The 14,117-nt window shown below is 43.3% G+C and overlaps 1 protein-coding gene across 4 annotated transcripts in view; it reads right to left on the reverse strand.

The window, feature by feature from the left end:
- Positions 1-14,117, reverse strand: part of sema6a (sema domain, transmembrane domain (TM), and cytoplasmic domain, (semaphorin) 6A) — a 106,939-nt gene that overhangs the window by 24,617 nt on the left and 68,205 nt on the right. For all 4 annotated transcript variants that reach the window (XM_085786402.1, XM_085786405.1, XM_085786404.1 and 1 more), the window contains exons 8-15: positions 13,139-13,258; positions 12,515-12,603; positions 10,267-10,484; positions 8,351-8,482; positions 6,175-6,330; positions 3,325-3,498; positions 1,383-1,523; positions 1,201-1,278 (exon numbers count right to left, since the gene is read on the reverse strand). In XM_085786402.1, coding sequence (XP_085642528.1) covers positions 1,201-1,278; positions 1,383-1,523; positions 3,325-3,498; positions 6,175-6,330; positions 8,351-8,482; positions 10,267-10,484; positions 12,515-12,603; positions 13,139-13,258 — 1,108 coding nt within the window. The remainder of the gene's footprint in view (positions 1-1,200; positions 1,279-1,382; positions 1,524-3,324; positions 3,499-6,174; positions 6,331-8,350; positions 8,483-10,266; positions 10,485-12,514; positions 12,604-13,138; positions 13,259-14,117) is intronic.

Genomic DNA, 14,117 nt, shown 5'->3' on the forward strand with positions numbered 1-14,117 from the left:
TAAACGCACAATAACAAGACCACATGAGATAATTTCTGATCCATCACGCCCAGCTAACCACCTGTTCCAACTGTTGCCCTCTGGCAGGCGCTACACTGAAGGTCCTTATCAACAAAGACAACCCAGTTTTTCCCACTGCCATCAGGTCACTAAATTCCACTCACCTCTAACCTTTGTCTATGTGTATAATGTATAATGTGTTTGTGTAATGTTTGATGTAACGTCTGTCTCTGCAAACACAGAACTATGTGCTGCTATGCTGTAACAAAAGCAAATTCTGCAGTCTTTAATAAATGAATCCTGAATCCTATGGGCCTCAGGAGATCTTGCCAAACAGCACTGTAACACGCTCACGTTCTGTCCTAGTGTAACTACGCATCTCAGGTGATTTGATCACAAAGGGACAACAATAGGTGCAGGTGTGTAATGTATGCATCCAGTGCATACTGAGGATTAATTTATTTGTTTGACCACAATGTATTTATTTTATATCTATCTATTTATTTTTTGTCCTATTTTTTCGTCTTATACTGTATTTCAAATGTGTAAAATCTTATTTCAATGTAGAGCTGAGTGCAGTGCATTGATCCACTGAGCTCCTCTGTGCTCTGCTCAATCCATCTGCCTCTTTCTCTCTCTCTTTCACTGGCTAAACTAACAACACATTTGATCTTTAATAGATGTGATGTACATGTTTATTTGCATATAGAGCAGGGAGGTGAGATCCAATCACAAGTAGTCACTGGAGACGCATGTGGAGATGCATTTTAATGCCAGGTGTCAGGGGGGTGTGCTTAAAGCTGCTCACTTGTGAGTGAATCACCTGAGATGCATATTGATGCCAGGTCTGGGCAGAGCCTTTGCAGCATTTGGGAACTTGAATGGTTGCTGAATTATTCTTAAATTCATGCAGAGTTCAAAAGTGAACAAATATTAACTTTTTTAAAAATCAATTTGCTGCAAAGTATAATATTTAGCTTACCAGCATATTGAGCAGTATTTTAAGATATGTAATTGACATGCTGGTACACAACAAAACACAAAATTTCGTTTCCATGCTGCACACCCATGGTTTGGAACTGTGCAAACTGCTACTCGCCAAACTTTGTCTATGCATAAAATGAGTTTTTACTTCCACAGCACTGGATGCCAAAATGTCTCCTCCCACTTTGCAACTCGTAGGTGTTTGTGTTTGCTCACTTTATGTTGCCAACCACTTGTCTACAGGCTCCTTCTGACACCCAACCACAATACGGGTCCCTGGAGGCTATACAGGACCTGGAAGACAAAAACATACACCATTAGCTCCTCGTTATATTGCACACTGAAATATTGTTTCACTCCCTGAAGGGGGGATTTGAGCATGTGAACATCGAACTCACTTCTTGCATCTTCCATGTTTCTCACAGCGAGACAGAGGCACTTTAACCACACAGGAGGTGAAAGCGACCCACAGAGCATGACTCTTGCTGTCGATCTGCATGCCGATGATGCGCTTGTCCTCCACACCGTCTATACTGCACCTATGGGAGGAAAAGAAAAAAAAGACGGAGAAGAGGGTGAACAAATCGATTGATTCTGTCTTTCCTTCAACTATTTTGGCACAAGGTCCAATAAAAAAAGTTGGCAAGGAGAGTTGGAAGAAGTTAGAAAATGAGATTTAACAGTTCACTTAAAGAGATAAAAAGAGAGAGAGATTAAGATGTGGCAGAAAGAGACTGCGAGGTCAGACAGGGAAGAGATACAGTAATGCCGGACTTGAGAACATGAGGTCAGGAACAGAGTGGGAGATAAAGAGAGATAAAAAGGGGTGATACAGATACAACAGATAAACAGACAGATGGGCACTGTGAGCAGTCAGCAATAACACCGCACTTAACTGTAAAACCCACTAACACCAACTCGCCCCCGCCCCTCCTCTCGCTCCACCATTCTTCCATTCCTCCATCCCCGCTAGTCTTCTTTGTCTCGTCAGCCCCATAGGAGCACACCCTAATCCCTCGGGGCGTGTCAAGCATCTTTCTATCCCTTCTCTCCATCCATTCCTCTCTACATCCCACCATCCTGCTCCTGGGATTTAATCTCCCCTTCGCAGAGCTCTGGTCCCGCATTAACGCTCTCAATTAGGGCTTAGAGTCCATCTACACTGGGTAATGCACGGCAGTCGGGCCTGCGCTGATCCTGCCAGCCAGCGAGAGAAGCAGGCAAAGTCACTTACTGTACACGACCGGAGCCAGATGGCCAGCAGCCGGCGAATGCTCGGCCTCAGCCACAGAGACAGAGAAGAAAACAAAGAGAGGAAAAACAGAGAGGAGGAAAGAAAGAGACACAACGAGGGGAGGGAAAACAGGGCAGAGCCTGCCCTTCATCCCCGCTCCATAAGGCTCGTCACATGGCCGCAGCATGTTGGATAACAAACAGCGGTAACCTTGAAAGCCCTCCTGTCAAGTCCTCACTCGCCTTCCCTTCTTCTTCTTGGTTGTCCAATACAATAAAGTATTTCACCCCTCTGCTTCTTTCCATCTCCCCTCTCCGAGTTTCACCTCAGTTCTCTTTCCCTCCTCTGTTTGTACTGCCATTCGTTCCCCCTCATCCATTACCCCTCAACTAAATATTTGCTTTGGCAGGGTCCTACTGTGGTTGATTTTTCCTTATTCGCTCCTATTCCAACTACACAACAATGCTCAACTCGCTTCACCTCACCGTACCCAGCTCACACACACACACACACACACACACACACACACACACACACACACACACACGAGCACACACTCACATCCATACATGTACCAACAGCCGTGTAATGTATTAGTGGGAGATCACAGGCTGCCTCTGAAGACAAACACAGACCTCGGTGTGTGAGCGTGTGTGAGCGTGTGTGTATGTGTGTGTTTCCTTTAATCAGCCAATGATTTTGGAGGAGCTGGACTACGGCTGTGGTCGGGAACCACAGCGCTACGCTATCCAGAGCCTTAGGGTCCATGTCTTTAATTTAGTAGCTGTGGTTGGACAGAGTGTAACCTGATAAAACTCTTTTAAATGATAGAGTAGCCATCTGGTTGGCTGGCTTCACTGTGTAGCTTGGGTCGGGGGAACTGACTGGTACTGATGGAGCTGGTGGGTCGGCGGGTTGGCTGAGTTGGGAGATGGTTGGAAACATGCAAAATGACATACACACACACATACTCTCTCTCTCTCTATAATACACACATATGCAAAAATTGACCTCCTTTCGTTTGTAGCAACTGTATCCATGTGTTTCTCTATTTCTATCCATCTCTTGTGCGCACACACACATATAATCCGACCAGAGCTACATACTTGTCCGGGTTGTAGACGTTGAGCTCCTCCAGGAACAGGCTGTCATTGAGGAAGCCACTGTTCATATTGGCCAGGAACTTGAGGATGATGCCTTTCTCAGACCCCAGATAGACCACTGTGTGGTTCTTATGAGGACCCGCCTCATTGTCCACCACGATACGTGTCAGACGATACCTGTAACAAGTAAAAAATAAATCAGTTAATCATTTGGTTAATGTTCATTTTGCCGGCCAACAGAGGAGCCAGTTTGCCACCTAACGGAGCAACAGATGGTTATGAAGGACACAGGCAAGGATTCAGTGTAAATCTTCCTGTCCACTACAGTACTCTTTCTCTCTTCTCTGGACTACATTCGTATGAGATTCAAACTGCATTGATAAAAAAAATACTAATTACAAGAAAAAGAAAGACATAAGAATAACGAAAACTGGGCGAATATAATTTCCCAAACATTATATAATCAATAAATCTGTTTGCCACCCATCAGTCATGTCAGATCTAAAAGCAAAGACGGAACAGCAGGGGCGATTACACTGTTTTATTTATCTCATTAACTGATTGTTATTTCATTAAACTCAATCAGATTGCCACAGGGCATGTCAGATGGCTGCTCAAAGAAAAACACGACAAAAGAAGTTGTTCATGCAACAGACAACAGTTGTGAAAGCTACACACACTTTTTCTAATTCACAGCTGCTGGTCACACAACTTGGCTCAGCACCAGGCGGAGGGGCATAAAACTCAATTTTCATTCCATTACTTGACGAGAAAAAAACATGCAGATAACAAGTAGATTCAAGTTGGCAAATGAGACACCTGCCTGTCAGTGTGTTTTGGACTGGTGCCCTTTTAAGCTTACTGGGGTTAGAAATAAAATTCAGATGGATCAAATAATAAGAACAGGTTTTAAGAAACAGCCTCTTCACTTGAGGCTATATACTTTTACCGTATGATTTCATCACATCACAGATGCCGTAATCTATCTCTCAATTAGTTCCAGGGCCAAGAAACTCCTCAAGTTTTCAAAAAGGTACATATTGACTCATCAGCCTGTATTATGCAAATGCTTGTTTTCATGACTTTTTATTGAAGCAGACTGAATTCAAAGATTAAAGACGAAGGCTTATCTTAAAATCTAGAAAGTCCACCTTCACCCTCATTAATGGTTTTCTTGTGTTTGCCAAACGATACACAGTGGTAAAATATTCATAATTCTGAAGGAGAACTTATTTTGGATGTGATTCATGTAAATTTAACCTCAATAACGGTTTACACGAAGAGCCCATTTAAAAAAGCACGCAAGGTCACATCCTTTTATCCCATCTCCCAAATATCTCTATGCTTTGTGTCAATGGCTTTATCCAATCAACAGCAACAGCAGTCTGAAGGTCTAATGTAGTTTGGATCTCTTCAAGCATAACAGCCGCTCTAAGGACCGTGTCAATGTGATTTGATCTCAGAGAAATAATACAATCTCAAGGACTGAGACATTCACTGTGTCTGCTATTCAGGCTAATACAAATCTCAAGAGGGGGATTCTTCAGTGTGTCTCCCTCCTCCATGTGGATCACCGTGTCCAGCCAGCTGAGGTCCCTGCCACAGCACGGCCAGGCTCAGGACAGGAAAAGCTTGTTCAAATTTGCAACAAAAGCTCTTGCTATATATTGGTGTGTCTATTGCTGATGTTTGTTTCCAGCTGATTTCATCTGAAGAATAATATATCACATCTATCAAGACTGTGATAATTATCACAGACCTCACTCTCACTTCCACCTCATATGCCTTCATGATGCTATTTGAGCTTACATAATGCTTTTAACTACTGCCTCTGACTTGCATGCAATGCGCTGCTCACTGTGGTGTCATTTCAAACCAAATAAAATTGTCTGATTGCTGATTATGTAAAGACAGAAACACTGTGTTATTCATTACATGGCTGCATGATATGGAGCACTAATGAACAGAGAGAGTTGTAGGGATTACCTTGATAAAAGCTCTTCATATTCAGACTAAGCCTGCACAGTATGTAGGTCAAACCTCAGCAAAGTAGCTGCAAGATGTGATACGACGCAAATAATTTGTAAAACCCAGGAAGAATTCTCTATGTATCTCATCTTTAAAATGATCTTACCACCACTGAGGCTTGTCAAGGGTCTGGCAAGCACTCCTGACCTTAAATCTCCAACAGCTGCAAATGGGAACCAGGTCCATATGAAAAACTAGATTTTTTTTTTTTTTTTAACTTTTCACCAAATGCTCTGTCAGCTAGTTTTGCACTGCCGATGGGGTGGCGGTATGCTGTCGTATTCCCCCCAGAGGCTGCCTGAAATGTCTGTGTGAAGTGTAGCTTAAAGTCAGGCAGACCTTTATGATCAAACAGTATCAGCACACAGTGCACTGGCTTTTGGGAAATGGGCTCAACTCTAAAAGAGTCGGGAGAGAAACCAACCACAGAAAAAAAAAAAAAAAAAACTTTTTACTCCAGTGTCCTCTCTTTGAAATATCGTCAGAGGATTTAAACAAGCAATTTGCAACAAAGACTAAACACTGCCAAAACCTCATGAAGGACACAAATCCAGACATCAAAGAGAATTAAAACTGTTTACTTGCACTGCTTCACAGTCAGGGAGGATGATAGTATAGTACAGTATAGTATAGGTCTGCAGTCTGGTATATGGTCTATATCAGTTTCCAGTGGAAATAGGTCAGTGGCTAGTTTGCGGTGGAGTACTACTGTGTTTTAATGAGACCGTCCGACTCTCAGCGCAGCACTACACATAATTATTGTCCTGAGTTGAAGAGGCTCATAAACCTCTGATGACAACGGCCTTTGGAGTGTGTAATACGTACCGGACCATGGTCTTGAGGAACCAGGGCCTGTTAGCGATGGAGGGCACGGCCTCGTCCATCAGAGGATGCATCTTGATGAAGTTGAGTGTGTCGTCGGGAAACTCATTGGATACTTTGTACCTCTCCATGGATGGAGTGCCGGCGCAGTTGCCAGGCCTGCAAATGGAGAACAGGAAAGAGGATGATGGTGATGAGGAGGAGGAGAACGGATGATGGGAGAGGAGAAGGAGGGAGAAGAACAGAAAGAAAAAAAAACACTAAATTGACCATGAAGTGGATGGGTGGGGGTGGGCGATTCTTCAAGGCAAGACAGCCAATACGAGTAAGTTCTACCTCCCTTAAATCAATGAGAGTGTAGCTCTAAATTACTAAACTCTCATTCCAAGAGGCTTTGGTCAGAGCAAAGGACATAGGATGTCTTCTTTTCTCTGAACCTGAGGTAAAGCACTGAGACATTCTATCTATCTGATCCTTTTACAGGGAGTTGGTGAGCTGCTTGTAAAAGAGAAGCTGCTTTTGATAGCATATCCCCTTTGCAGGCATCTCACCTCTGAGAGCTTGTAAAAAACCCTTTACTGCGTGGTCTTTGATACCCTGCCACACCACATAATCCACACCAGGCCATAGAAATATTAGCCCGCCGGCCACTGAATGTCAGACGCTGTCAAAATGTCAGAACCAAACCCCAAAATATACAGTATGTATATGTGTGTGTGTGTGTGTGTGTGTGTGTATTTGTGTGTAAATAAGAGAGTGGTATCTTCATGTTTCTGTGACATCTCTCCCTCTTATACGTACATCATCACTTTAAAAAAAAAAAAAGTAAGTATAGTATAGTATAGTATAATGGAAAACCCTGCATAAATGAAAATCTATACAAAGAACAAATTCAAGGGCAAATATAGTTTGCTCTGCCTTTCATACAGCATGTGCACAGAAAGGGTTATGGTAGAACCATGCAAAAGAAATTTTTAGCCATTCAAGCTCATCTGAAATAAAATGCCATGAAAAAACTCACAGATGATGTCAAGTCAGCTGCTGCTCATGTTAAATCAATCCACAAACTGATGATTAAACTGCAACATTTGCAGAACCATTTGTCACCAAAAAAAAAAAAAAAAAGTAACAGCCAGTGCTATAACATTTTCTTTGCCGTAGCAACATTTATGTCTGCAGACATATGGAGAGCAGAGCGGAAACAGACATCTCTTAAATACGAAAATCTGTAAATGATTCAGTATGAGAGTGTAACACATGGAGGAACAGTCTGCTGCAGGGCCGGACCTGGGTGGCATTGTTACAGCTCTCCGTCTGTTTGCTTGAAGATGAAAGGTCTGAACGCAGCAGAGGATGGAAATGAAATCAATCACATCAGAAACAACGGTGGCTATATCTGATCTTTGCAACGTCTGAACTTGTTGAACATAAGCAAGTAATTACACGCTAATTGACGGGAGCAGGCAAACTCGCACATATTCACACAATGAATGGAGATGAACGCACAATGAGTAAAAGTACAGGCTCTCTGCTGGGGAGGTGCCGCCTCCGCAGCCATATGGGAACACACACGCACACACCCGCACAGGGTACCAACAATTATCATGGCCCAGATCTTTGTAGTAAATCTGTTTTTTTTTTCCAGAGGATAAGAGAGCAGCTCTTGGCGCGCTAATTAGCAAGCAATAGATGGGAGATTGATCGGGCTGGTGCATTTGTGGAATTAGCCAGCCATCTGTAAAATGATCTCATGCTTCATTTGTTGATAGTGAGCCCTTCTTTAATGTAACTGCGTGAGGGGGGAGAGAGGTGAGGTAATGGGCCTGTGAAAAAAATGTGGCATCTGTGGGAGTGTGTCTGTGCAACCAGTGTGTGGATGTGACGCAATGTGACATAGGATGTGTAATCTCCCACGAAAAAAGGGAGGGATGTATAAAATAAATGACGCAACACGAGTTAAACTTGTGGTGCTATTAACACATTATAATTCAACAAGTCTTGTGCATTGACATTCGAGGCTGTATATGTTGTATGTGTGTGTGTGAGAGAGAAAGAGGATGTGACAGAATGTACTGTGTTAAATCTGTGTGCTAGTGTGTGAGAGCGTGTGAACATGTCTATGCCTGTGTGTGTGTGTGTGTGTGTGTGTGTGTGTGTGGTTAATTAACTGCTGCTGTACCTTGGCTTAGGAACCTTCTCTTCAGGAAACGGCGTCCAGGTGGAGTCTGGGGATTTCTGCTCTTTGAAACGCCCTGTGAATGTGTTGGCCACCTCCGCCATGTCATAGGCACACACAGCCGAGCCTGGGATACTGCCACAAGAAAAAAAAAAGAACACATAAACAATCCCCTTGACAGAGCACATCAAAGAAACACCTTTCCAAGTCTGGACTATCACCAGGAGACAGAGAAAAGGTTTTAGAGTCCCCCTTTTCAGAAGGGTTAAATCCCTTCAGGATGTCTCATTTTAGCTTTTCCATATTTACACCGGGTGACACAGCCAGGTTTGTAGCGCTGTCAAGCTTTTGCTAGAGGAGAAAAATAAGAGGTGTCGAGATCTTTATCCTTGCTACGCTCACCCGTACCAAAAAGACTTTATGTGGCTGAAAAAAGTGCAATTTCCACCACCTAATAGAATTATTTGAGCCTCATTTCTGAATCTATTGTAGTTTCAGTGCCATTATATCAGCTTAGACTGTGTGTGCTGAATACACTGTCATAGTCTATGAGTTATAGTGTCTGGCTGCTAAGCCTCGTGAGGACACACATTCTCTATCCATCCCCTTTAAGACTGGGTTTCCCCAAAACCCCTCGAGGCAACAGAGTTCATCACAAGTCCACTGTTAGGCGAGAAATATGGACAACAGATTATCTTATTGCGATTCACTTTAAGGGGGGGAAAAAACCCTCTTGTGATTGCTGTGGAGCCACTGGCCTCTGTCCGTCTGAGTGGAATCAATGCATAGCAGCGTGCTGACACACTTTTCTATTTTCCCTGCATCTGCTCTCTGAAACAAAAACTAAGAAGAGGTTATTCTTTATCAGACTTTCTGTACAAGAGGAATATCTTTGTCTCTCTCAGCTGGCTGGATTTTCTGGCTGTTGCATCATGGGACTCATCAACTGGACGTTGGCGAGACAGCATACACAAGGGCAGTATTATAAAGAGCAAGGTCAGAGAGCTGTTAATTCTCGGCTAAGCTTCTAAATTATGATAATTACCCGCTGTGTCGGTATGTACAGAAAGTTAGACAGTCGCACGTCTTTTCATACTGAGCTGCTAACAAGGCAGATAGATGGTGATGGGGAGCGAGTTGGCCGGTTAGCAGGGGAATGGGCCAGGCAGCAAACCAGACAGACAATTAAACGACACCCAACCCTGAGAGCTGCCTACAGTCTGGATGTGCTCCCTCTAATTTCACCCCCTGACTATGAAATGGAAAATTAATGCCAGGATCAAAACTGGCGCTTATAGAAATTTTCAGAGGCCCTGCTTCATTGGGTTTTAATGTCCATTAACCATGCTCAATTGCACTGTCACAAGCAATTGTCTTATCTGCTAAAAAGCAGCCATAAAATGGAAAATTACAATATGTGCAAGCTATCAGCCAAGCTTTATGGCTTTGTGGTAATTTTCAATTTAGATAAAAACTCCCTCTGCCTATGAATATGAAAGCAGCTCTGAATACGATTTGTAAAAGGGGAAAATAAAATTAAACACCTGCAAGTCGAAAGGGCAACATAACTGTTTTGACAGATGATGTAAATGTTGACCCAGTGGTCTCTGGAAGTGCACGAGGCACAGCAGAGGCGTTCGGCACCAACATTAACAAAGGTCAGTCTGTCATAACGTTGATGAATCGAGGGCGTTTTAAAAGTATTTCAAACTGAGAAGGATAATTGGTTTAATATGCGGAAAGTGCAGAAGTTGTTGGCACGCATGAACCCATCTGTGACAAGAGAAGGTAAACGGCTGAAGAAAAGTGACCTCAAGAGATTACTTCCATCAGCTGCTGACCTCAAACCTCATACGGTGTGATAGACCGGTTATTCTTTTCATCATCTTTGTTCAGTTTTTTTCTGCTGTGTACAGTACCTGTTGTAAGGTGTGGAGAACGTTGCCATCACCACGTCCCTCCCGTTGATGTGGATGACGTCTGTCACCGCCTGCAGGATGTTGAAGTAGAAGTGGGAGTCGCCAGGGATGGAGCAGTTCAGCCGAGACTTGAGGAAGGAGGTCCACTGCTTCTCCAGGACGCGGGGTGAGCCGCCTCGGTCGTTCTTACAAACCCTGGCCACCCGGGGAAACACCACCTGACACACAAGAGATGCACAGTGAAAGGTCAAATTTCAATCGCAGAGTTTTATATGTCATATCTGCAGTCTCAGTGTCTTGTACTGAATATTTAGCAGTCCATCAAAAAAAAAGAGCGTTTAGGGAAAGTCCAGATGGAGACGGAAAAATATCTTCAGTCTTTTCTATCTAATGCCTTGGTCTTTCATCTATCATCCAAAAACACTTAAATATGTGATAGAGGAGCAGTTAAAGTTGTAGTGAGATTATTTCCTCAAGAAATGACTTTGAACCTCACCAGTAACTTTTAAATGATATTCCCTGTTTGGGTCTCTGAATGACGGAAATCTCTGGGAGACACCACAGCGTCTTTATCCGCTGTTTCATCGCCTCATACGAGATTAAAGACACCAAAGAGTAAATTGGTGTGTTTGATACGCTATGTTAAACAGTCAGCAACTTGGCAACAGAGAATTTAGAGCATACAGCCTTAAAAAGGAGCCAGCGCCGTAATTACAACTGTGCCATAAGATCATGTAGCCAGTGTTGTAATTAGTTGTTGTCACACTATACTTAACAGCAATAAATCTAACCCTGACCTGAAATTGCAGCCTAGAGTAAACAGTGTGAATGGGAGCGAACATGCATATCAACCTGCTCCCTACACACACACACGCACACACAGAGAGACACACAGAGACACATACACAGATCCTCGCCTATGCATACACCACAACCCTCCACCTTCATATTAAACACATACACACACAAATGTGCATGAAGAAAAAACACGCAGCTCCTACTGAGAGATCTCTCACACACACACACGCGCGCCTGTTCGCTGTGAGATTACAGGGCGCTGAGATTACAGAAAAGGTAGTACACAGACCAGGTGAGACTGTCAAACTCAATGTGGAATTATGTCAGCTTTACATACAACAGTTCGGCGTGTCACATTTCTACTGCCTGCAGATAAACACCGGTTTATCTGTGTGTTACTCACACACACACACTCATACAGTATATAACATCAATGACTTAACAGTGAACAAATATCTTACTTGTTAATTCACTTGTGTAATGAAATATTTATCATTTTGCATTTTTCCACACAACAATGCAACAACTGTTAACGGCTCCACATTAAAACAAAAGCGAATACAAAGTTGCCACAGAGGATTTGTCAGCTCGCCATTAAGCAGAGCTGACTATTTACATTGTCAGGGAAGGCCATTCTACTGTATAACAATGAAGAGATATCATTCCCTAAATGTTAAATTACTCTCTGCACCATCAGCTCTACTGCCACATGAATAATTAGACTGACACTGCTTTCAAAACACCCAGCCGATTGAGAGGTCTGATCTGTATTCATGCCCTGTATAACACATGCCTGTCACTTCTGTCAGCGAATCCATTATTTCTGTGATTCTCGTTACATCTGCTCTGTTCCCATCTCGTGCTTTCTCTTCTCTTCTGACTCTCTCTTCAGTGTCGCCTTTCATTTATACAGGAAAATACATTTTGAGCGATTCATTTCCATAACACATTTTCTTCTACCTGGTGTCCAATTAAACTGTCTAAGGTCAGGGTCCAAAAATGAATTGTGAAGATTAATGGAAAAATGTCTGTTAATGTCCCCCTGGTGTAAAAACCTGAGGAAAGCCTGTTTCTACTTCAACCTCTCCTCTGCCACCCTTGTCTCGTTTCACAAAGCCACTTGGGTGGAATTCCTCTTGGGAAACATTGAGACGATAGGTCAACATGGACGTGCAATTCAAGCGATATATTTAGACTTCAAAATAGGATCTCCAGACATCCACAGATTTTGCTTTTTTGAATCTATTTTAGGCCCTGCATCCTGCCCAGTGTTTATCTGCTCCTGAAAAATGTCTTGGCCACATTACAACTCCTCAAAGCCTCCTTCCAGTTGTGTGATACACCCATATCCTGTTAGTTTCCTCTGGCACTTCCCTATTCTGTCTGTAAATAGGAAGTCACCTCTCATTAGGGTTCAAACAATAGCCGAAAAATAGGAGCCTCCGCTTACCTTTCCCATTGTGTTGTACTCCATAGCAATTTCCCGAAAGAAGAAGTAGATGAAGTCCCCATAGTCGACTGCCTGGACAAAGTAAGGCTCTGCAGGAGAAAAAAAAAAAAAATATATATATATATATATATTAGTTTTGTTTTTTTTAAGAAAAGGGGCGCTTTGCCGTGACAAAGCAGTTCTGACACCATATTTCACAGTAAACAGGCACAACGTCAGTCATATTATGCAGAAAGCAGCGACTGTGAGCCTTGAGTGCTTCAATCTATCATCCATCATATCAGTGAAATAATTTGCATGCAAGGAAAGAAGGATCTCTCTATTGAGTTTTGACAGGCTGGACTTGAGTTTGTTTCTCCCCAGGGCTCAGCAATTTCCTGGCTACATCAACTCTACCAGGACCGGTTGGCAAAATGACTGTGTCAAACAGAGCGTGTAGCATTAGCATAAGTGCTCCCACTCCTCATACCTAGATTCATATACAGAGGTGTAAAGACACATAAGGCATCTAATTTAGAAAAACACAAAATATGCATGTTCACGCCCTGGCCTTGTTTTCTAAACATTTCAGTCACATGGGTGCTTTTAAACTGCAGCGACTTTGTTTGCGTGTCCCATACTCACCTTTCAGCCATTTGGAGTCGTGTTTGACAGTGCGCAGAGTCGGGCTGTCGCCTAGGCTACGATAGATGACCGCATCGATCGCTAGAAAGTCTGTTACGGTGGCCGAGTACAGCTTGCCATCTGGAGAGGGAACACAGCGACAAAGGGAGCAATAAGGAGGAAAGATGGAGATGGAGGGGGGGGGGCCACAAAGAGGAGAAAAAAAAGTGAAGGGGAGAGAAGTTAAGTGAAGACGGAGAAACACATGAAGCCACTCAGAGATTCCTGCTGTCTGAGGCTAGATATACAAACATGTTTTTAGACAACTCAGACCTGGAAAAATGAATGAATCACACAAACCAAAGAGACTCTCTGATGGACAACAAACAGGACTGTACACACACTTGAACATGCTGCACATTTGTAATTGCTCACTCTCGCAAAACACTCTTCAAAAGCTCAAACAAACACCGAAGGCCTGCACGCACAGCGCCTCTCTAGGAGCACCACAGAAACCCACAGTCACACACTCGTATGCTCGTACGTACACACGCATGCTTCACGAATTCACAATCCACCGCCGGCATGACCTCAGCCCGCCTCGGCTTCAACCACAGTGGAAAGTCAAACTACATAATTGAAAGGATAGCAGTCAGAGGAACCCTCTTGATTACTCAGTGCTTCCAGCTCCTTCCAAGCAGCTCTGCTACGCATTAACTGGTCAAGCTACGTGTTTGCTCTCCTTCTCCGCTTTAAACAGGCAGGGACAGCTCATCAATAGTGCCATAAATCAGTTCACAGCAAATACGAATGGGGACTGGATGTCTTTAGCAGCCTGCGGGTCCCTCGCATGAGAAGAATCGCACCCCGCCAACGGAAAGCTGACTCATTCTGGTCCCGTCCGTTTGCGACTTGTCTTCAATGTTGTGCATTTTGAAATAACAGCGAGCAAGAGACAAAAGGGGATGACAGAAATCTACTATAAAAGCGAGAGACAGAT

Source organism: Trachurus japonicus, chromosome 9 (genome assembly GCF_045865225.1).
Source record: "Trachurus japonicus isolate A0001 chromosome 9, Traja_1.0".
NCBI classification, from domain to species: domain Eukaryota; kingdom Metazoa; phylum Chordata; class Actinopteri; order Carangiformes; family Carangidae; genus Trachurus; species Trachurus japonicus.